Here is a 21,752-nt window from a genome sequence, read left to right as displayed (position 1 = left end):
ATCAGGCCCTATGCTGCAGCAAACCAGCAGTGTTCCTAATAAGCAGCGTGTTCTCTATAGCCCAGTGTCAGCATAAGTCTCCTGCAGTGACCACACCAAGAGAGGATACTGGCAGAGACTGGAGACTGAGCAAGTTCCCTGTAAACACAATAGCTAGCACAAACAGATTACAAATTAGTCACACAAAGACAACCATTTCAATTGACATTTTTAACTACATCCTGTATTTAAAAGCATAGAACATAAACATTTTGTTTACAACAATAAAACAATCATTAGTGTATGAAAAACAGCTGGAAGAATGATAAAGACCATACCGAGTGGGAAATGACATACGTCTAATACACAAGTGATATCAATATGTATACACTTCTGTAATCAATGTCTATACAGAGTTTAGTTCTGATCACTGCAAATTGTGTACTGTAGGAAATAATGCACCCGCTATGGTAAATTAAAGATGGTCACCTCCGATTTCATGTGGTCACAAAATCTCAGTGACTGCCAAATCCCCAATAATTTACAGTAAGGAGTGCATCATGCCGCAAGACAAATGATACCAAACAGATATTGCATGTATACAATGGTAAGATACATTCCCTTTTACATACCTAAGACTAACGGAATGGGGCGAAGTACAGTTGATGTCAGGGTGGCATATTTCAGTTTAAGACAAGTGGTAAACAATCCAGAAGTTCTGACTCAAGTAGGTGATGGATACATGCACCCAGAGCTCGCTGAAGAACACAGAGCAAAGTGGTGTTTTCCTGCCGTGGGGATTGGTAGGGTATTTATAGATACCAGATCACAGCCACTCAAAGGGCCTCTCAAATGGATCTGGCATCGGCCTTGTTGTGTAGTGTGCACCAACGAGTGGGAGTCACCAGGAGTAGTCTGTTAGAGGAGGACCATAAAACACACCTGAATACATTGCTCTTTCCAAAACGCACAAAGTCTACAGGCAGTGAAAAAACAGAAGTGCAAGATATATATACAGTGGGATTTTATTTTTTGTTTCAATATGGAGTTGAGATGTCTAGTCGATTATACCATGGACAGCTCCCATGTACAAAATAAATAGACTTTCATTCAAGAGCTCCTGTTGGTTTCTTTGAATGTAGCATTATAAATAGTTGGTGTTTTTCTTCCCTTTCAGTACACTTGGAGCAGGCAGGTAATTAGTTTAATATATCCTTTGGGCGAATGGGGCTACCTTATCCTTCGGGAAAACTGAGTATCTAATGGAGCTACCTTAAAGAAATAAACATGTAGTAGGTGCAAGCCTCCTCTACAGACCAAGAAAATCTTACAAGTCAGCCCAAGAGATATACAAGGGGTTTGGATCCCGTATAACTCCAATGATAATATTTACCGGCCACCTACACAGAGCAAGAAACCTTTCTAAAGAATGACCCAATAACAAGCCTATCAATGCCCTGGGAACTAATGACATCACTCAGGCACGTAATAATCTCTTTACTTCTTATTGATTGATAGGCTGTATTCTTATATATCTGCTAACAGCCGAGAATGCTCTGCCATCTAACAGTACCTCCACAACGAGAATCTCTAACTTATCACTGAAACGGCACCTTCCCTCCCCCAGTGCTCTCACATCTTCTGTCTGATGCTCCAGGGACGAGGGCATGAAGAGAGAAGCTTGACATAGGGTTTAACAGTATAAACACTTTATTACACATCACACCTGTTTGTTTTCATAATGTAGTTTCTATAGATCAAAACAGCGGTTCTAGCAATGAGTGACATACAAGTGACATTACCTCTTACTAGATTAGTGTGAAAAGAAAAATAGTAAAAAAACAAAAAAACAAAAAGAAAAACCAGCTGTTGAGTCACAAGTTATTAGGAGAGTATGCCTCCAGCAGGCAACATGCTTTTATTTCATATATTATACAGACATCTCTGAGTGGAGACAAGAGGGGGGTTAGGGCAAACCTGGAATCATCTAATCTTTAGAGAAGAGGGGGAAGGAGGAGAAGGCAGAGCACATGGGGGGAGAGAGAAAGAGAGAAGAATTAGATCATTTCAACACAGAAAATTGAAAATCATAAGAATTTAAGACATGTAAAAATCCAGATGGAATAGTAAAATTAAAGTTCTTACACATACTCAAAAAAAATAAAATAATAATATATAAACAAAAAAAAGAATTCCAAAGAGTCCAGTGCAGGACGTGGGGAATATACAGAGCCTGGCACCTCTAGAACTGGACAGGTACAGAGCCTGGCACCTCCAGAGCTGGACACAGGGATTCAAAGCCTGGCACAGTGCAGGCAGCAGCCATTATATGTTCTGACAGCATTGCATCTTTGGTTTGTTTTCAGTGGTGGGAGGGACATGTATGGGAACTACGTTGTTACTGGGGGACATGTCATTCTCACGTCTGTCAGACATCTGCTTCTGAGACACAATGCGGTAAATCTCTGAAAAATAAAACCAGCATAGTGATGAATGGCAGTGATACAGGCCGACCAGTACACACGAGTGTGTTCAGTAACGGTGCACTGATGCAGGTCACTTTTCTGGGATCATAGTTATCCTTATTGGGTATTCACATTTCAACATTAATAAACAGAAGTAAACAGTTATTTTTATTTGTTACATACCACCAGTGTCAAAATATTCAGGCTATATCTGACGTTTCGATCCCATGTGGGACCTTTGTCAAGGTAAACCGAACGCCACAGAATGCTCAAGCCATCAAAAAAAGGTGCTATACACACACACACACAGATTATCACAGTTTAAATACCACGAGCACTACTTACCAGGTGAGAGCCATGTAATTAATGCCTCATGCACACACCATGCTGGAACGCAAGCCCCATTGGCCCAACCCACCTAGGAGGAATACAACCGAAGCCTCACTATCAGGCAACAAATCAGCAGAAGACAGTCACATGTTGTAAAGGTCACATAGAACAGACACCCACTATCATCATCAATGATAGCTGCACTTATACCATGCAGCCAAACACTAGTGCATCTGTCCACAATACAAGTCACAGCATAAAGCGGCACGCAGCCGCAGCACCCCATTCCATATGTGTTTGACAGAAAATTAAGCCAATCACATAACGGGAGTTCATTCTACTCACCAATAGAAAAACAGCATAGGTATCTCTAGGGAACATTTGTAAAGAAAAGTGGCACTATCATGGAACAATATAGTATTGTAACTGCAATGTTCTCTTAGACATGAAAAAGACATCTATACAGGGCTCTCACCTGGTAAGTAGTGCTCACGGTACATGGTGTGTGGCATTCTATTTACCTTGACCCACATGGGGTCGAAACGTCGGCCTGAATATTTTGACACTGGTGGTATGTAACAAAAAAATATAACTGTTTATGGTGAGTGCCCTCAATTTACATTTTTTTGTATACAAGTGAACCTCGTTTTTTGTGACGGTTACATTGAGGTCGCACCCCAAAGGGATGAAAATGTCGCAGTGCGGGCTCCCTTGTACTTTTGGTAATATATAATATATATATATATATCTCCATTGTTGTGATAAGAGAGGGTGAGCCTCTAAAACGTTAAACTCCACGACTGTGATCTGCTTTAATTTGATACTACCAGAGTGCCATCCAATTCAGAGTATGTACAAAACATTGGATAGCCTGCGTTAGAACCTTGGCATTTCAAAGGACCCGTGATAGACAATAGGCCAACATTGTGCAACTAACTGGCCAAAAGCATCATTCTTTCTAACATGTAAGGTGGCCATAATCCAATAGCGTATTGCAGCTCCACCTATTCTCCTTGCTGTGAGACCGGCCTCCGGGTTACCCAAAGTCTGGGCACACATTGCCAGCTCCTTTTGTGACACGATCATCTTCACTTACAGGGGCGGCATTTATGGTGAGAATTAGTTTCCGGGTAACTATAGACTATTGCAGAATCGTATTATATAAATATTGGATTTACAGCTTTAATAGACAAACTAATGTGTATAACAGAGGCCAGCTGGACCCGCTCAGGAGCCAGAGAAGATGCATAGCTATTTGGATGTATAGAAAGTATCCCCAGCACTAGGAGTTATTTCCCAAATGATTCAGCCAAATACTGAAATCAAATTAGGATTTGGTATAAGGTATATATCCAAGTAGGTTATACACTTTCAAGAATGACGGTATCAGAACGGGATGTAGTTAGACCGGCAGACGGGATGCCGCTAGTCTAAATCCCGACGGTGCAAGCCTGACAAGGCGTCGAAATACTGACGCTTATCTTTATCCCGAAGCTGGAATCTAGACAGACGCCATCCCAAATGAGGTAAGCCGGGGCATCTTAGCTGTTGCCCAGGGGTGGAAGGACCCCCGCTAAGCTGCCTAAACCGAAGTTTTGGGGTGGGGGGGATTAGGCACTTAGAGGGGAGGGTTAGGGTGCAAGAAGGGAGGGTTAGGGGTAGAAGGGGGGAGGGTTAGTACACTTAACACACCCCTGTCAGGATACCGACCATCGGGATACCGCTGTCTGTATTTTGACAGGAGGCATCCCGACTGCTGGTATTACATACCCATTCCTATCAGAACATATGTAGTACACAGTCAACATGTATTGGAGGTGAGTGCTGTGTACATTGTTCTTACTATCTTATGACCTTGGGAATAGTTCTGCCATGTCTTGCACAGTTAACCTATTTGTTACCAGATGCACACAATACAGAAGTAATGTGCACAGAACAAGCTCTATATAGAATAGACCATGCCAGACAGTTTGTATAATAAATAACTTTAAGAAGGCAGGGAAGTTTGTGTTTATATATTAATGTAGATTTCCCCAAGAAATTATAGTTCATACAGGTATTTTATCTTCGGAAAAATCAGCTCCCTTATAAACATGGTACAGGTAATACATTAGCAAATTCTGAACACTTATTTAAAGGCAGATAAAGAAAACTGTGTGGGGGAAATAAAGCTTTTCCCTTTTTATCTGCAGACTCCAATATGGCTGAAATACGGCATGTCATGAAGCCTGTGGCCATCCTTGGCTTTAGTGCCTCTTGAGACACCACCAATAGTAATAAACAGCTTTTACAGCTCTACAGAGCCTCCGCCACACACAGGGAGTGATCATACATGGGGCACGGAGGAGCAGAAAGAAGTCCCTAATAAAGTACAAAGAACACAGAATTACAGATTGCTAGCACAGAGGCTGCTCATCACTCACCTGTCAGGATGGTCTGGAAAGCAGCCTCCACATTTGTAGAGTCCAGGGCAGAAGTCTCAATGAAGGACAAACCATTCTTCTCTGTAAGAACAAGAGATCTATTAACCAAGTGACACCAGAGGTAGCAGCAAAACACACAAGACTAATGTTTCTCTGGAATGGATTACAGGAAACTGATAAACACTAACCAGAAAGCAACAATGCACAACAAAACAAAAACCAATACTCTCGGCAAGCTCCCTTTTTGCCCATCATTAGTTTCTTCCAGGAGACTGCAAATCATGTTGCAATGCAAGGGGTGCAAATGCATTATTTATGTATTTTGGAAGCAAGGTAAATATTGGCTTCTTTTGCATGTAGAGAACAAATACCGGGCAGCTTTGTTTCTGCACTGAAATTTAGAATTAAGCTAGAACACACCCGTTCCCGATCTCTCGGCACATTTTACACTAGCCCTACAGTCAGTGCAACATGGTTTTAACAAGGTGCAATTGCTCCCCACTCTGCACCAGTCCCTCTGTTTTTAATGACAGGAGGTACATTTAATAAGCGTCACTATTCAAAGCAGACACTTCTTTACCTGTTGGATTTAAAGGGGCAATAATACTTATTACAAAACTGGGGATGTTTAATATATTACTGCCCTTTTAAATCCAGCAGACAAAACTGCAGTGGCTTTGACAATGCTGCTTAGTAAATTTACCCCAGGGTGTAGATGCTCAGGTAACAGATGCTCCCGTACAACCAGACCAATTCTCACATTGTTCTATACGCAGTTTCCTGCAGGAATAATCTTTGTGCCGTACCGGAGTGGATATTTCTACTGGGTTTTTTATTAGAACAAATTTTACTTAATTCTGTTCCTATTACAAAGAAAAATTGCCAGCAATAAGAATGGAAATTGTGCTGTATTTTATGCAGTTAGCGGATCCCCACACGTTAACATTAGTCTATTACGTCTAACATTTATACGAAATGAAATAAGACTACTTTATACCCATAAATATCATGATAAAAGCTTACAAGCAATTGATGTGCATGTTTGGTAGGTTTCCCCCTCGTTTTGACATTTTTAGTTTAACAAATAGATTTTTTTCCTGCTATGTAACAGAAATAGTATGTGTTTACATGCATTATCCTAAGCTGCCTTAGATGTCAGCACATAACAAACACACTGTAACAGTGGGGTCAGTGTGCGGAGATTATATCTACGGCCTGTCCAACTGCTAAAGGAACCCTGAGGGAGACGGCACCGAGGCTCCCAGAGATTGCTTGCAGTGTGCTGTGCAGGGGACAGGTGGACGCACACACATTCCTGCAGATGGACTATATTCATAAAGTGGTTTCTCAAGATTAAACTCACCAGAAAACAATCTGGTTCATATAAAGAGGAGATAACACACAAATGTAAATGTCTCAGGAGATTACCACTAACAATATCTGCGACAACGTTGTGATCATAGGAATGATATTGTCCGACATGTAAGAGATTTCCTACCAGTGATCCCATCAGAGGACACTGCAGACAGCTTCCTTTACCCATCTGTTGGCTGATAACAGAACAGCACGGACTCAGTACACAGTACATGCAAGTATAACATGGAACATCTCTAGCTATGGGAATGGCTACATATATGTCTGTGGGTGCGAATCAATGCTTTTACCACACAGATTCCCCATCTAAAGTTCCGGGAGCTTTGGGGATGCGATAGTCAATTGTTTTTGGGTGCCTAGGCCTTATCCCGCATGTTACGTCCAAAGACACTGGGTTTAGCTGCTCCAGTTTGGGTGCCCAAAATCAGAACTTTTCAGACATTTCTGCTTGGCACATCAGTAGGGTGAGTAGAAATGCCAGCACCTATAGCACCCGCACAGAGCAACAAATAAATTGCTCTGTCAGGCGCCCCAGTAGTTCCAGCAGCCAGCGCAAACAATTGAATTCCCCGCTATGACTTATCAGTCTCTATTGTATATTAAGAGAATGGATGACCAGTTTTTGTGGGCTGAAGCTCCAGAGAACATTCAGAACCAGTCAGGAGATTGCCCAAACCATGGACAGATCATACAGCATGTGTCTGCCTCTAGATGATATTGTCATGCATGTCCAGACAAGGACTTATTTATGCAGATATGCATGTGCTGATTTTAGTGTAAAGTATACTACAAACTCTTTACAAATTGCATGTCGATATTGGCTAATTAATGTGAGCTTATGGCAACATCTTTAAATTAAGCAGTTTAGTGTTATGTGCGAGGGGGCAGCTCTCGGGAGTGTTGGAAGGTGCATCGCTGACCTGCTCATGCATGGGATTCAGTATGAATGGCAGGTGGTTCAAATCCCAACAACGGCATCCTGGCAGCAGTGAAAATCCCGATCGTCGAAAGGTAAGTATTGACTAACCTATTCTACCCCCTAACCCTCCCTTAGGGAGGCCTAACCCTTACCTCCACCCAAAGTGCCTAAACCTAACCCCCCCTTCTTCCCCGCCGCCTAAACCTAAGTCCTCCTGGGGTCCCTAACCCTCCCTTCCCCGAGCCTAAACCCAACCTCCCGGGGGGGGTGCCTAACCCCAAGTCCCCCCCTAGGAACCCTAAACCTAACCCTCTCTCCCCCCGCGGCTGTCCGCGCCCGGCTTACGTTCGATTGGGTTCCCGGCATAGGGAAAATGACAAGCGTCAGCATTTCGACGCTTGTCATTTAACCCTTGCCTGGATCAGACAGTCGGGAAGCCGACGGTCAGAATTCCATTCATCGGCTTCCCCACTGCTTCCCCATGCATGTAGTAACTGCACCGTATGGGTCAGATATCCGCACACAGCAGCAAACATTAGTGCACCAATGCCTGTCTGTAGCAGTCACACCACTGTTCTGTCCATAGATTGTGCCACTCATACACTTGATCAAATGCCTTAAAGCGGACGTTTATTTTTAGCATCCGCTGGCTACTTACCAGCTCAATATAATGAGCGATCACTAGGACCTAAAAAGAGGCAATTCCTACTTTGCAAATGTAAAGCTCCCTCTGTAGGCATTTCCATTGTTAAAACCACATGAATATGAGCACTAATAACTCACATATGTATTTGTCAGGAGGAAGTGCCCTAAAAACCCAGGCTTAAAATAAGCACTTCCTCTTTATAATGAAATAAAAAAGTGCTTATGTACCACTGCATGCTCTAACATTGAGAAAGACTGAAGCAATATTTCCATACATTGGTGTAACTTGAAGATGAATGAACACCTTAAAGGACAGATAAATACACACAATGAACTCTTTGTCTATGCCACCATGGTGGTAAAATCATTCGCTGGCACTATGCTGTAACAGCGATGTGTGAACAGAGACATGCATGCAAGGCATGTTTCCTGCACCTGAAGGGCACTTAGTTTCAGTATCCCTAAAGGTTTAAAAATTTATATCAGAGGTTCCCAAACTCTGCCATTACAGTCCAGGTTTTAAGGATATCCATTCGAGTCCAGATGGTTAAATCGAATTGACTGAGGTACTAATTAAGTCACCTGTGCTCAAGAATGGATATCCTTAAAATAAGGAATGTAATGGCAAGATTGGGAACCTCTGGTTTAGATGTACAATTCTTTAACATCTCTTCATGAACATAAAGATACTTCATTTGCCATACCTCTGTTAGAAATGCCACACACCGGTGAATTCAGTTATGTAGGAAACTGCCAGGGGGAATTCAATTAGCAGCTCATTAAAACGCAGAGTCTGTCCGCTTACCTCACTCACATCTACCCTGACTGAACTCGAACTTTATGGTCACTTTTCCGGATACAAGATTAATCTAGATAAGACAGAAGTCCTTAACTTTTATAAGACAAAGCCCCTTGGAACGTCTTTTTCCATTTAATTGGCGTCTCCAGAAGATTAAATATCTGGGTGTATTCATAACCAGGCATCATCACCAGCTCTATCAGGCTAACTTCCCTCGCATACTCTTCCATTTTAAGTCAGACCCTGCTTCGTGGTCCCATCACTTTATATCCTGGATCGGCCGAATTGATACCATTAAAATGAACATACTCCTTAGGCTCCTCTACCTCTTCCAGCCCCTTCCTATATATGCCCCCCCTGTTTTTACATTTCTTCAATTCCATAACTCACAATTTATGTGGGCAGGTAAACGGCCTCAGGTGCACCTCCGAATTCCCCAAAGACCCACCCAGGGTGGTGGTCTGGGTATTCCTAATTTTAATCATTATTACCTCTCTGCGTAACTTGCTCAATGCATGTTATGGAATAGCCCAGGTTCTTCTAGAGTCTGGGTTCATTTTGAGGCAGAATCACTGGGGCTGTTTTCTCCGGCTTCCCTCCTCTGGCTCCCACGGGCTCGCCGCCCGAAAAAGAATGGGAGACCATCTCATAGTCTCCCATTTCTTTTCGCTATGGGACTTAGCTGTCAGAACATTCGGCCTGTGTCTACCGCATACTCCATTCATTCCTCTGATTAACTATAAAGATTTTCCCCCTGACATGATCCCCTTAGCATTCTCCCCTTGGCTAAAAGGTGGTGTTAGATACCTAAATAATTTGACTCACGACACCTCATTTCCCTAACTTAAGACATTCAATTAAAATTTCATAAACTCTCTAAAAACTTGTTCCTAGACCTACAGATTCGAAACTTTCATGGCGCAGTTAAACGCAATCTTACTCTCTGCCCAACATATACTGAATCGCTCTGTCTACGCCAGTTTTCCACTGCTGGACTGATCTCAACTTTATACTCTGAACTTTCCTCAACGCCCACACGAGACCCACATGAGTTGGCCTGGAAGCAGGACCTGGCAGGACCAGGCCGCCCTCAACGGCGAGTCCATAGATCCTGAGGATTGGGCTGAGATTAACGAAGGGGCGGCCTCTAGCTCAATCTGTGTGAGGATAAAAGAGAATGTTTACAAAATCCTCTACAGATGGTACTTGGACCCCTCCCGACTGAAAAATATGCTCCCCGACCCACATTTGGTGGAATTGTCCAAAGCTCGCTCGTTTCTGGACAGATTAGGAATTTAAATTTCTTCAATTCTCTCTTTCGATTCCTCTGGATTCAAATTTTTTTCTTTTACCACTGGCCATCCCTGAGGCTATATACCATCAAAACAAACTTATCAGGCACATTCTCTCAGCGGCCACTTGTCAGCTGACAGGAAGCAGCCCTCTCCCACCACCCTTCATTCTATTTTAATAGGGTTTGGCTGGTTCAACATATGGAATACATGACCAGTATTCTCAAACACTCCTCCAAGTCTTTTGACAAGATATGGGGCCCTTGGTTATCCTTCAATGCTAGTTCATCATTCACCTCTTTCTCCCTTCAATATTTTTTTTTCCCCTTCCTTCTCTAACGGTCCTAGCCACGCCGTATCCCTTTCCTTCATCTTCCCCCCTTGTCCTGACTTTCTATCCATTAACCCCCCCAAAAATAGGTCCAACAGTAACTCATACATTGCGGTCTTAGGGCCATATCCAATTAGCCGCGGTAATTTTCATTAGCTCGCCCAGGGCTCGCTCTGGGCTATCCAATTAGCCCCATAGTCGGCCTGACGACGGAACTTATCAGGGGGGGTTTGGGACCTGATGTGTCCCGAAAAAATAATCCACGATAAGTGCCGTTTATTCGCCCAAAAAAAAGGCGAACACAGAGCTGCGAGCTTATCACGGCTCCTATGTGTTAACGGGCGAACTATCCTATTAATTCGCCCGAATTAATAGTATAGGGAGAAAAAAAAAATATCGATGAAAAACGGGGATCAGCAGCGAAAAATCCATGTTTTTGCCGATCGCGGGGTTCAATTAGCGCCCGAACAGAGTTCGGGGCTAATTGGATATGGCCCTTATTCTTTTTTAACCCTGATATCAGATTGTGTGCTTTTATTCTCATTCTCTTTGCATTATTTTTCTAATGTATACTGTGTTCATCTTCAATAAACAGCATTTTTTATTTTAAATCTGAGTCTGCATTATAAATACTGATTTTTCCTCCCAGCTCCTGAGGCTGCAAGGAAAAGTCCCACCATTGGTAATTAGCGTGCAGGGTTCCTGCAACTCTTTGAATCGGGCACTGCAATCAATTAGCTGCGGGGTAAACCCTGTGGCTAATTGAATTCCCCCCAATGACTTTGATCTTTAAAGCTTTGGCTTGTGAGCACTGGGCCTGATTCAGAGCCGCTTGCTCTTAATCAGGGCCCGGCTTTTTTTTTTGGGGATCGGCCTCTTGGCCGCTCACATAGCTGTGGGTGACCACCCACAGCTATTGCGAGCGGCCATGATGATGGTCACGATGGTCAAGACCATCGGGCTTGCGATGAGACCCTTGTGGTAGGGTCTCGTGGCCGCAAGCCCCAGAGGGATTTCGGCTCTAACAGAGTGATGTCAGTGGGGCCGCCCCCAAACGGCAGGCGTTCTCATGGGAGCGCCTCCGTTTGGGCAGCCACCCCACCGGCCCGCCCACCAAAGGGGGCGAGCTGTCACTCAACATCGACAGCTCGCCCCCTTTGGTGCAAGACCCGGAGTGACGGATTGCCCGCCGCTAGCCGGGTCACGCGCATGACAGAGCCGGCTCCGTCGTGCGCATGCGCTGTGGGCCACCATCGACCCAGTTGCGAGCGCTCAGCGCTAGCGACCGGGTCTGAATCAGGCCCACTGTCCCTTCTATAGGTATTGGGGATGTGCTGTTCCATCTCCATACACATCAGACATGCTAAGTTCCAGAAATGGAGCCCTACAAACTCATCATTCCTTTAGAAAATATAGCCAACAATACCAGGCTTTGATTCATAAAAATGTCTAGTATTCGGTTTAGGTGCAATTTAAAAACCATCATTGTCATATTAGAATTACAAGAAATATCAAATGGAGGCGATTTACCCAACGCTGGAGAATAATACGTTACACTTAAAGGACAACTTCAGTCACATTAATTACTTTAGAATAAAGAAGCAGACAGCAAGCAATATGCCCAAACATAGGACTTCCAGAGTTCATGGTCTGCTCAGACAATCAATATGTATTTCCTCGCTGGTTCGCCTGCATATTTATAGATCACTTAACATTTTCTGATTAGATACGATAAACCAAGACAACTACAGAGAATGCTTGTTAAAGAAAAAGGAAGTGAAACAATACTTTGTTTGGTACAGAAGATAGTTAGCCTTTATTAGACACTGATTCTATTTCGGAGCAGACCTGTGAAAAAGAACTGCGTTCCGATTGGCTGCACCGGCTTGTACTGCACTTGTCTGATGCTGCTGCATGGAAGGAGCTGGCAGTCTATACAAGGGGTGCACTATGTACAACTTCCCCCTTCTGTAGTCAGTAATTTGAATGGCGGCCCAGTCAAAGGGTCTCCGCTAACACTAATGTGCACAAAGTCTATTTGTTTTACACTTGAAACATTTAATAAAATTAAGTAGATATAGTTTGTTATATACTGTAAAAGTGAGAGGCTCATGGGAGAATAGATTTACCTTGCAAAGACACTAAATATGAAGTTATGTACACGTGTTTCACATTGGGACTGCAGAAAAACATAACAGTATCATTGAATAGAAGAATTTTGTTAACTCCCAACACTTCAGAGGGCTTCTATTCAGGGTCCTGCTGGGGTACTTCCAGTGGCTGCAATGTAAATTTTGTCCACAGAGTCTGGTATCTAATATGCACCTACAGAATACGCAGCAGCTTTGGGACAGCTAGTCATAGATGAGCTGGTACTACTCACCTAGGTCCTCATTTATCAAAGAGTTTTATCATTCACAACAAGTGATAATACTCGGAAGCAGGTAGAAAGGCTATGAGCTCACTAATGGTGCATACACACGGTCAGATATGTCAGATGAACGATTTGCAAATGATTGAACTGACGGAAAACACATCAGATGTCAGATATCGTTATCTGACAAACGGGAACGCGCATCGTTCATCGTTGCACACTTCAGATTTTCCTTCAGATATGAACAATTTTTAAAATTGTTACCGTTCAGATCTGAAGAAAAATCTGACCGTGTGTAACACCTTAAGTGGGAAAAAACAATCCCCTGGCAGCAGGTCTGGGTGTGAGAATAGTCTTGTTCTCACTTTAATTATAAATAAGTAGGTAGATCTGCGCTCTAGGAGGATGATCTTAATGTATCCTAGGTGTGGAACATCTGGTAGGTAATCTACAGCTGGACGTGTATAATACTAACATACAATATTTTATTGGGGCACAGTGTTCAGAATATCATATGCAGCAAAATGTAACAATAGACGTAATCATAAACCGTACCAGAAATAAATGTCCAGCCCTAATCTAGTAACTCAATGATTGGTGCTGGATAGAGCCAAATGAGTCAGATCAAACGGAACACAAATGAAAAAATTAAACATTTAAAATTATCTAAAAATACATATATAGAGTGAATAGTCAAATAGATGTATAGATAGTAGATAAATTTGATGTGGCATACAAAAGGTTTTTAGTGCAAGCAGTTTGTGGTTAAGGTGTCACTGAGGACGGCATCCCATACCCCAATGATACACCTCTTACCTGGTCTTGGATGATGAGGAAGTAGTTAAAGATTCCGTTCCCAGTAGGGGGAGATAACTGTGCCCTTCTACAGATGTGTTGGTCCGAAGATAGACCACTCACTGTTGGGTATGGATATCCCCGCTGACACAGACCGGCACTGGCGGGATTACTGATGTGCGACAGCATCCCTGCCGGCACCCGCTGTGCAGCGCTCTCTTCTCCAAGGGAAGAGGAGACTCGATTTGCAGCCTGGTGTGTCTGAGCTGAGGAGCCTGGGCTAGACAACCGAATCGCCCAGGATGTCTATCCTAGTGTGAGGTATCTCAGCTGGGTCCAGGTGGCACTGCTTACCCTGGGTGGCCGCACACTCGACTCTCACCAGAGAGGCTGGATCCTCTGTGTAAATTAGTGCTGATGGTGAATGAAGTGGCTATTAGCTCCTACACGTATCGTCCCTCCTGGGTCTTCCTCAGGGAGAAATGTATCACACATCCAGCACCAATCATTGAGTAACTAGATGTGGGCTGGACATTTCTGGTACTGTTTATGATTACATGTCTAATGTTACATTTTGCTACATATGATATTTTGAACACTGTGCCCCAATATAATATTGTATGTTATAGTATACACTTCCAGTTGTAGAGTGCCTACCAGATGCACCACACCTAGAAGGATAAATTCAGATCATCCTCCTAGAGCACAGATCTACCTACCTATTTAAGTAATAAAACTTGTTGCGTATGATAAATGGTGCTGTAGCCAATCAGCTCCCAACTGTCATATTTCAAACAGATGACAGTTGCGAGCTGATTGGCTGGAGCACCTTTATCATAGGCAGCGAGTCTTATCACTCGTTGTGAATGATAAAACTATTTGACAAAGTGAGGCTCCAAGTACCTTCATTCCCACCCCACCAGAAACAAGTATATGTCATTTCATCTCCTGGAAACGTGACCTCCCTCTGGGGCAACTCTACAGTATTACATAGTGTTGGTCCCTAAGCTTGGTGGGATGGTCATAAGGTTGTATTTGTGATAAGGATTTATGGTGTCCTTTTATGATAAGTGATATTCATTGAAAGTAATTAACTGACTTATTTTGTGAAGATCATCTTAGGAATCAGACATCTCTCCCTTATTTTTTAAGGTTATTTGGCAACCATGCTAACATGGTCCTACAGCACCTCCCCAGGAGCATGTTTTGGGTAGAAGCAGGGCCTGGAAACTTATTAGTAACATATAGGTGTATATATATATATATATAATAGCCAGCGAGCTACAGGCAACCTTTCTCTGCCTTTTAAATTATTGACGCTTTCAATATACGGATTAAATCATCGCCGTCTCGCATGATAGTACATATATAATCCCGTAGGCTAACCGAGCCAGAATCTCTACACACTGTATTTACTGAAAACATACATAGAAAAAAGGAAGCCATTGATTGCATCACATAACTAAATTTCACTCCTCAGCCTCTTCACTATATTAAAGGGCTGCCTGCAGCGGTGACACTTGTTCCAACTCAGGCAGTAGTCAGAAACATTGTGGCAGGAAGCATTACTCACCTTATTCCATGATTAGAAGCAAGATGAACTACATTATGGCCAATGAGAGATTAAACAGTATCTTCTGGCACGCTCATCCCTGCTACTATAGAAGGGGTTGTTAGATTAGGTCGACATGGTTATGACGACATTGAACATGTCAACAATCTCATGATGTCAACATTGAGGTTTCCAGGTAAGTCTATTCTCAACCCTAACCCTTCACTTTTATTATGTCAACATTCTGCTGCTGACATTATGAATGTCAATATAGTCACTATGGACAATCTAACGGTATAACCTATAGAAATGCGCCTTAGTTTGGCAGCTATGGCAAACAGCTTATGTATCCATTGTGCCTTCTCCCTCTTCCAGCTTATTACTTTTCTCCATAGTGTGACTATTCATAAGTTAGCCTGACACCAGCTGAGTTATCTTCTGCCTTTCATGTTTGTATTCCACACTTCCTTCCTCATATCCATTGGTTGCAGTTTCATTGTCTTTGCCAACAAATGGAAAAAATATATCACCCCCTTATAATAGAAAACAAGACCTAACACGATGTACAGTGGTCTTCTTGTATGGCTGGTACTTTTGTGCTAGTGCCCCAACCTAAAACCAGACACTTTTGGTAACCATATGGAAGTTTCCATGCATTGAGGGGGAAGAAAAAAAAACAAACATTCTTGAATAGTGAAAAAAATAAAAATGTTCTTACAATTCAGATTCCCTGTAACCACACCTATGTGTTATAAGGTCACGGCCACAAGATATGGCTGTGGTAAGAATATTCCAGGAGCCAGTCAGTAGAAAGGTGACACTCTCACCTCTATGGGTGAAGGGAGAAAGAATAAGTGAATCCCGACAACTACCTCCTAGGAAGACAGTTTACAAATGCAATAATCATAATGACCTGCAAATGCCCGGGCCTCATCAGTGGGCACAGCTCTCAGATGACGCAGGTCGCTCTTGTTGCCCACCAGCATGATGACTATGTTGTTGTCCGCATGGTCCCTCAATTCTTTTAGCCACCTTTCAACATTCTCGTAGGTGAGATGCTTGGCAATATCATACACCAGCAACGCACCCACAGCTCCTCGATAATACCTGTTTAGAGAAGACAATCTGAGTCAGCTTATAGCTAGACTTTAGCAGGACTGGAGCAGAGCCACACATGTGCCAAAATAAGCTTTCTCCAGTTTATACTTAACAGTGTAGTCATGGAAAGATAGACCCCAATAAATATATACACAAATAAAATAATCAAAGTTCCTATTTGATATCATTACCCCCTTCCACTCCCATCTCAGGATGACTTACGCCGAGGTGATTGCACGGTATCGTTCCTGTCCAGCAGTGTCCCATATCTGAGCTTTGATTGTTTTCCCATCCACCTGGATGCTTCTAGTGGCAAATTCCACCCCAATGGTGCTTTTACTCTCTAGGTTAAACTCGTTGCGAGTGAATCGAGACAAGAGGTTACTTTTCCCAACTCCGGAATCTCCGATTAGCACAACTGCAGGAGGAGAAGAAAACAAAAATCAATGCGAGAGGACAGAGGCCTCAATCCATAATGCTCTGAATAATGCACATGGTCCAAAAGGTGATGGTGGTGCTGTTGCTATTAGTCTATGGAGAACTGTCGTCATGTCGTCATGGAAGAGAACTGCTCTGACTCAGTTACCTCTGGCAAAATGTATCTACAATGCTTTCCGTTAATATGGAAACATTGGGTAGATTCTGAATTATAATGTAGGTATTAGTGCAAAATGAATACTATTTTTAATTGTTAATCTATTTTCTGAAGACACTATTACAATATATTTGAACTTATCACCATACATATTACTGGGAAATATAATGACAGAGGGGATTATAATTTTGCTAGTGGGGAACCTCCAAAGCTCCCGATTCAGCCTTACTCACTACCATATACACCCAGGTGCACTAACTCAACAGGTCTCCCTACCCTAGAGACATTTCTTAATAAAGTACAAGAGTGATGGCCGACAGAGGCCTGGCTGAATGCTTCAGAGTAATAGGGAGAGGTTGTAGTCTGTCGTATTATGCACACTCCCACAACAGTGTTTAACCTTTCGTAGGCTGGCCACCTGCATATACTGTAAAAACATTCACCTGCTAAGAACACTGGAAAATGTAGTCACCTGCTCTGAAACATATTTTGCCAACAAGCACACAAGGTACTCTATATGCTCTCTGGCTGCATACACTTGATTCCCATAGTCAGCAACTACCAGGGAATGACTATCAAATGGCTCTGCAGGTGCTCAAGAAGAAAGTGTACTGATCACTTTTATACAGGAAACTACAGCTCAGACATTGTACAAATGGAGAAGATAAGCAGCTCAGCATATTTTGGGTTATCAGGGCAGATTTCGTGTGGAATTATCATTCCGCAGCACCTCCCCCAACCTGAGATCGGGAACACTGCCCAGTATAAAGGTGAGCAGGGGCACAGTCTTGTGGACATACGAGATCCCTCTTTCTTGTACTAGGGATTGATTAAAGGTCATAAGACAAAGCTACAGTTACACTGCTGGGCGGCCAAAAAAAATGACGATAAGGTTGACGGAGTCTGTAACAGAAACTGAAGACAGGCTAGGACACGCAGGTGAAGAAATTCTGCAGGGGAGACATTTGCCCTCGGGTTTTGCTTTATATTGCCCACTCTCTATACAGGGGAGTAAAATAAGTTATCATGCCAAGAGCCAAACATTCCAGCCACAGATGGGAGGATGTGACGTCTGGAGAGCGCTGTACAAGTAGACGGATTAGTCAGGAGTGCAGAGACCTTCAACATAGTGAATTTAGCCCTCATTCCACTAAAAAAAAAAAAAAGATAATAAGGGGCAATTATGAAAACTGGTTTAAAAAAATAAAAAAATGCTATTGCTCACAGCAGCCAGACCTTTGCTCACTTCCATCCATTCTGTAAGTGCACTTGACAAATAAGGAATCTGATTGGATCCTACGAGGAACACGATTCTTTCCATTGCACCATATTTTATAAAATGTGCTCAGTATGGCTTAAGTGGAATTTGGGCTCTATGCACGTAATTCAGCCCATTAGGTCTCTTAGCTGTGAACAAAATGAGTGACAATGCAATTATTCCCCTGGGACTCTAGTGATCTCAGAGGGCGTGCTGTGTGAATCACTGAAGTGAGAGCACCCAACACACAAAAAGGTGCAGGGCGGCGACTGTGAACCTCGGGGCTCTACCCAAACTCAATGACGACATACAGGAAACCAACTTGCTCCACTAGCCTTATACTCTGCAAACTGAATTACTAGTCATAAAATATTAGTCCTGATAAGATGTGTGCGCACCTAATCCATTATCCAACAGTCCATAACTAAACACCGTTCACCCCAGAAAAGGTGATATAGTACTCCCGGGAACTAAAGTCTCACAGGTAATAGAAGCTTAATTACATTAACAAGAGCCATTTTTCTTGCATTAGTGCATTTTTACGTTCACATTATCAGCATGTTACCATCTACATACCAAATAAATGAAAGGTGGCTGAAGGTAGCCATCATTTTGTTGGAGAGCAAAATTTACAAAAGATTCAGTAAGAGCAGTGTAGTGCTAACATAGTACAGCGCAACAGTATATGCTGGAGCTATATAAATGATAATATCACATGCCATGCGTCTCAGAGTGTAAGAACTTCCAAGTAATCTGCATAAAGTAAACCATGAGCTGCACATTGGTAACATAACTATGGACATGGAACATACACTGCCACCACATAAGATGTCCATATCTGGCTCCAGGTGATTCTATAGTTACATTATGAATGAGCGGTTACAGAGGTATGTAGCAAGAATAACTATTTTTAAGTAACTAGGGCTAACTGGTTTTCCATGAGTACAGTTTATGTTTAACTATCCCAGTACACCTTAGAGCAGTCACATGCTCCGTATAGACAATTGAACGTTCAGACGAGGCTTGCATTGGAGATATTTTAACTTGAACACCACAAGAATCAGCATTACTAGTATAAATAAATTAAAAACCACACTGACTTATCTGGACATTATCATCAAGTGTAAGCAAACATGTCAATTAGACAATGCATTTCAGTTGATAGGCCAGGGACATTTGCAGGATTTCAATGTTGTGGAGGGAAAGATAAAGAGTCTTGTACAGGACGGTATCCCCCTACACGTCCCACCTGACATTCCTGGTATCCCTCTACACGTCTCACCTGACATTCCTGGTATCCCCCTACAAGTCCCACCTGACATTCCTGGTATCCCTCTACACGTCTCACCTGACATTCCTGGTATCCTCCTACAAGTCCCACCTTACATTCCTGGTATCCCCCTACACGTCTCACCTGACATTCCTGGTATCCCTCCTACAAGTCCCACCTGACATTCCTGGTATCCCCCTACACGTCCCACCTGACATTCCTGGTATCCCCCTACACGTCCCACCTGACATTCCTGGTATCCCCCTACACGTCCCACCTGACATTCCTGGTATCCCCCTACACGTCCCACCTGGCATTCCCCTGAGAGGCGAAAGGCTGGTCCAGCTACTGACCCGAAACACAAACACAGCTCAAAGTCTCTCCTCACACTTACTAGTGTTTAACTCCACTACAACTATACGGATACTGCTGAAAGGCAAATTTACTAAGTAACTGGACATTTATATAATCTGCCAACATATTAATACTACCACTTTCACACAGAAACTTAAAAAGCCAGGCATTTGATGCATGGGTTTTTTTTGCCGGCCCCAGCCTGTACTCCCCTTCATACAGAAAAGCAAATAGACAGATCAAGCATCTGGACCCAGTAATTTGCATCATTTTATGGGTCCTTTTTCTGTGTGAAAGTCAACCCAGGTCACAATTCCGGGACTTCAACCCTGGTAAAAACCAGGGTTGAAGTCCCAGGAATTTTGACCTGGGTTGATCCTATCACTGTGTGAAATGGGTATAATATTCTCTCCGGATACCATCTGTGATTATCTCAAAACTAGTCAGAAGTGACTGTATACTCCGAGGCCTTGTACAAGAAAAATTGTTATATAAAACTGTATGAAAACTCACAAGTGCATTTGTAAGACATTTTTCATGTGTTGCAGCACCTATAGTACTAGTAGTGTGCGGTAGGAATAGGGGGTCCTAGGCTGTTACACTGTAAAATACAGTGGTGGGAATAGCACCAATTATTTTTTGGGGCGCTTTTCATTAATTTATTAAAAGCGTTAAAAGAAGCAGAATGGTGTGATAAGGGGCTGGTGGGATAAGGACAAATCACATGCTGAGGGGAAAAAAAAAATCTCATTTGGATAAGTCGAGGTTAATAGATATAGATGATTGCAGAGGGTGTAATGTATCTGGGTTTCCAGGAGATACTATGCCGCATCCAGCTGAGGCCTAGCCTGTCTGATCACCGCTCTCCCTGACATTGCTGCAGTGCACAGCACAGGAGATGGCGGGGGGGATGCAGGCAAGTGCTGGTGTATAAGGTGGGAGGGGGGCAACAGCGGCCTGAGGGCAGGGCCCGACAACTCGTCTCCTGTGTGTGTCATTCCATACATATATACTCTGTATACTGTGTGCCTATTCCCGGCGGACACCCCTCGCATTATGACAACACCTGTAGGGCCGCGGATCCTCTCCCCAGCCACCCCCGTACTGTATAGCCGCCCCATCTGATGTCAGCCCCCAACAACCAGCCCCGACACCCCCTCCCCGCATAGAGCCCGGTCCTCCAGCAGCCGCAGTACTAACTGTTACCCGCCCCAGCCATTATACAGCCACAGCGACACCCCCTAGCACCGTCCCCGCTCGGGGGTCCCCCTGTATGCGCCCCATCTCCTCCGCCATGACAGCCCCTCCCGGTGCTACCTTTGAACAGATAGTCATACTCGTCGTCCCTGGTTCCCATGCTGGCGGCTCTCGTAGTACTCCGGACGTGCAGCTATCGGCAACAACCGACAAATCCCCAGGAAGCCCGGCTGTGACCGAACCCCTCCCTGAAACAGGAACAGCGCTTCCGCCCAGCCCCACCCGGAAACAAGGCTGCAGCACTTCCGAGTTCAACGGAGTCAGGCGCCGCCATCTTACTACACCCATTTTTTTTTTTATTGCGCCGCGAAGTCAGTCGCTTGGCTACGCTCAACTTGTCTCTTGTGGCGATTTCATACTGCGACACTCCATTCGGTCTTTTTTGCGTATTTCTGTGAGACCAATGCTTGTCGGTGCCTGTAGGAGTGCGCAGGAATGGCAGTCAGGAGGGTTGCAAAATGGCGCTTGGCTCTGCATAGGGTGTCGCAAGATGGCGTCCTGAGTTCGGCGCTGTGTGACACTGCGGGCAGGGGGCCGTTTCAGCGCTATTAGGGTAGAACAGAAGGGAATGATCACAGACATGAACATGTGCCCACATAGGGAGGTGATTGGGGAGTAGCAGCGGGTCACTGGCAGCCCGGT

General features: G+C 43.6%; 1 protein-coding gene across 1 annotated transcript; it reads right to left on the bottom strand.

Moving 5' to 3' along the window:
- Positions 1-1,671: 1,671 nt before the first annotated feature.
- Positions 1,672-21,334, bottom strand: RAB11A (RAB11A, member RAS oncogene family). Its single transcript, XM_088452752.1, has 5 exons — positions 21,171-21,334; positions 16,599-16,794; positions 16,192-16,385; positions 5,198-5,278; positions 1,672-2,444 (listed from the first exon to the last, which is right to left on the bottom strand). The coding sequence occupies exons 1-5, from the start codon at positions 21,208-21,210 to the stop codon at positions 2,305-2,307; spliced, it is 651 nt and encodes a 216-aa protein (XP_088308878.1). The 5' UTR covers positions 21,211-21,334; the 3' UTR covers positions 1,672-2,304.
- Between the last annotated feature and the right edge of the window lie 418 nt (positions 21,335-21,752).

The sequence above is a fragment of the Taudactylus pleione genome, unplaced genomic scaffold (assembly GCF_031769625.1).
Source record: "Taudactylus pleione unplaced genomic scaffold, aTauple2 ptg000556l, whole genome shotgun sequence".
Taxonomy (NCBI): domain Eukaryota; kingdom Metazoa; phylum Chordata; class Amphibia; order Anura; family Myobatrachidae; genus Taudactylus; species Taudactylus pleione.
This window is presented reverse-complemented; position numbering and strand designations above follow the sequence as displayed.

Bases quoted from the DNA above. Each gene is read 5' to 3' on its own strand.
- RAB11A (XM_088452752.1), bottom strand. From the start codon at position 21,210: ATGGGAACCAGGGACGACGAGTATGACTATCTGTTCAAAG. The intron at 16,795-21,170 runs GTAGCACCGGGA...CTCCTCCTGCAG, and splicing joins GTATGACTATCTGTTCAAAG to TTGTGCTAATCGGAGATTCC. The intron at 2,445-5,197 runs GTGAGTGATGAG...TTTATTTTTCAG, and splicing joins TTTCCAGACCATCCTGACAG to AGATTTACCGCATTGTGTCT.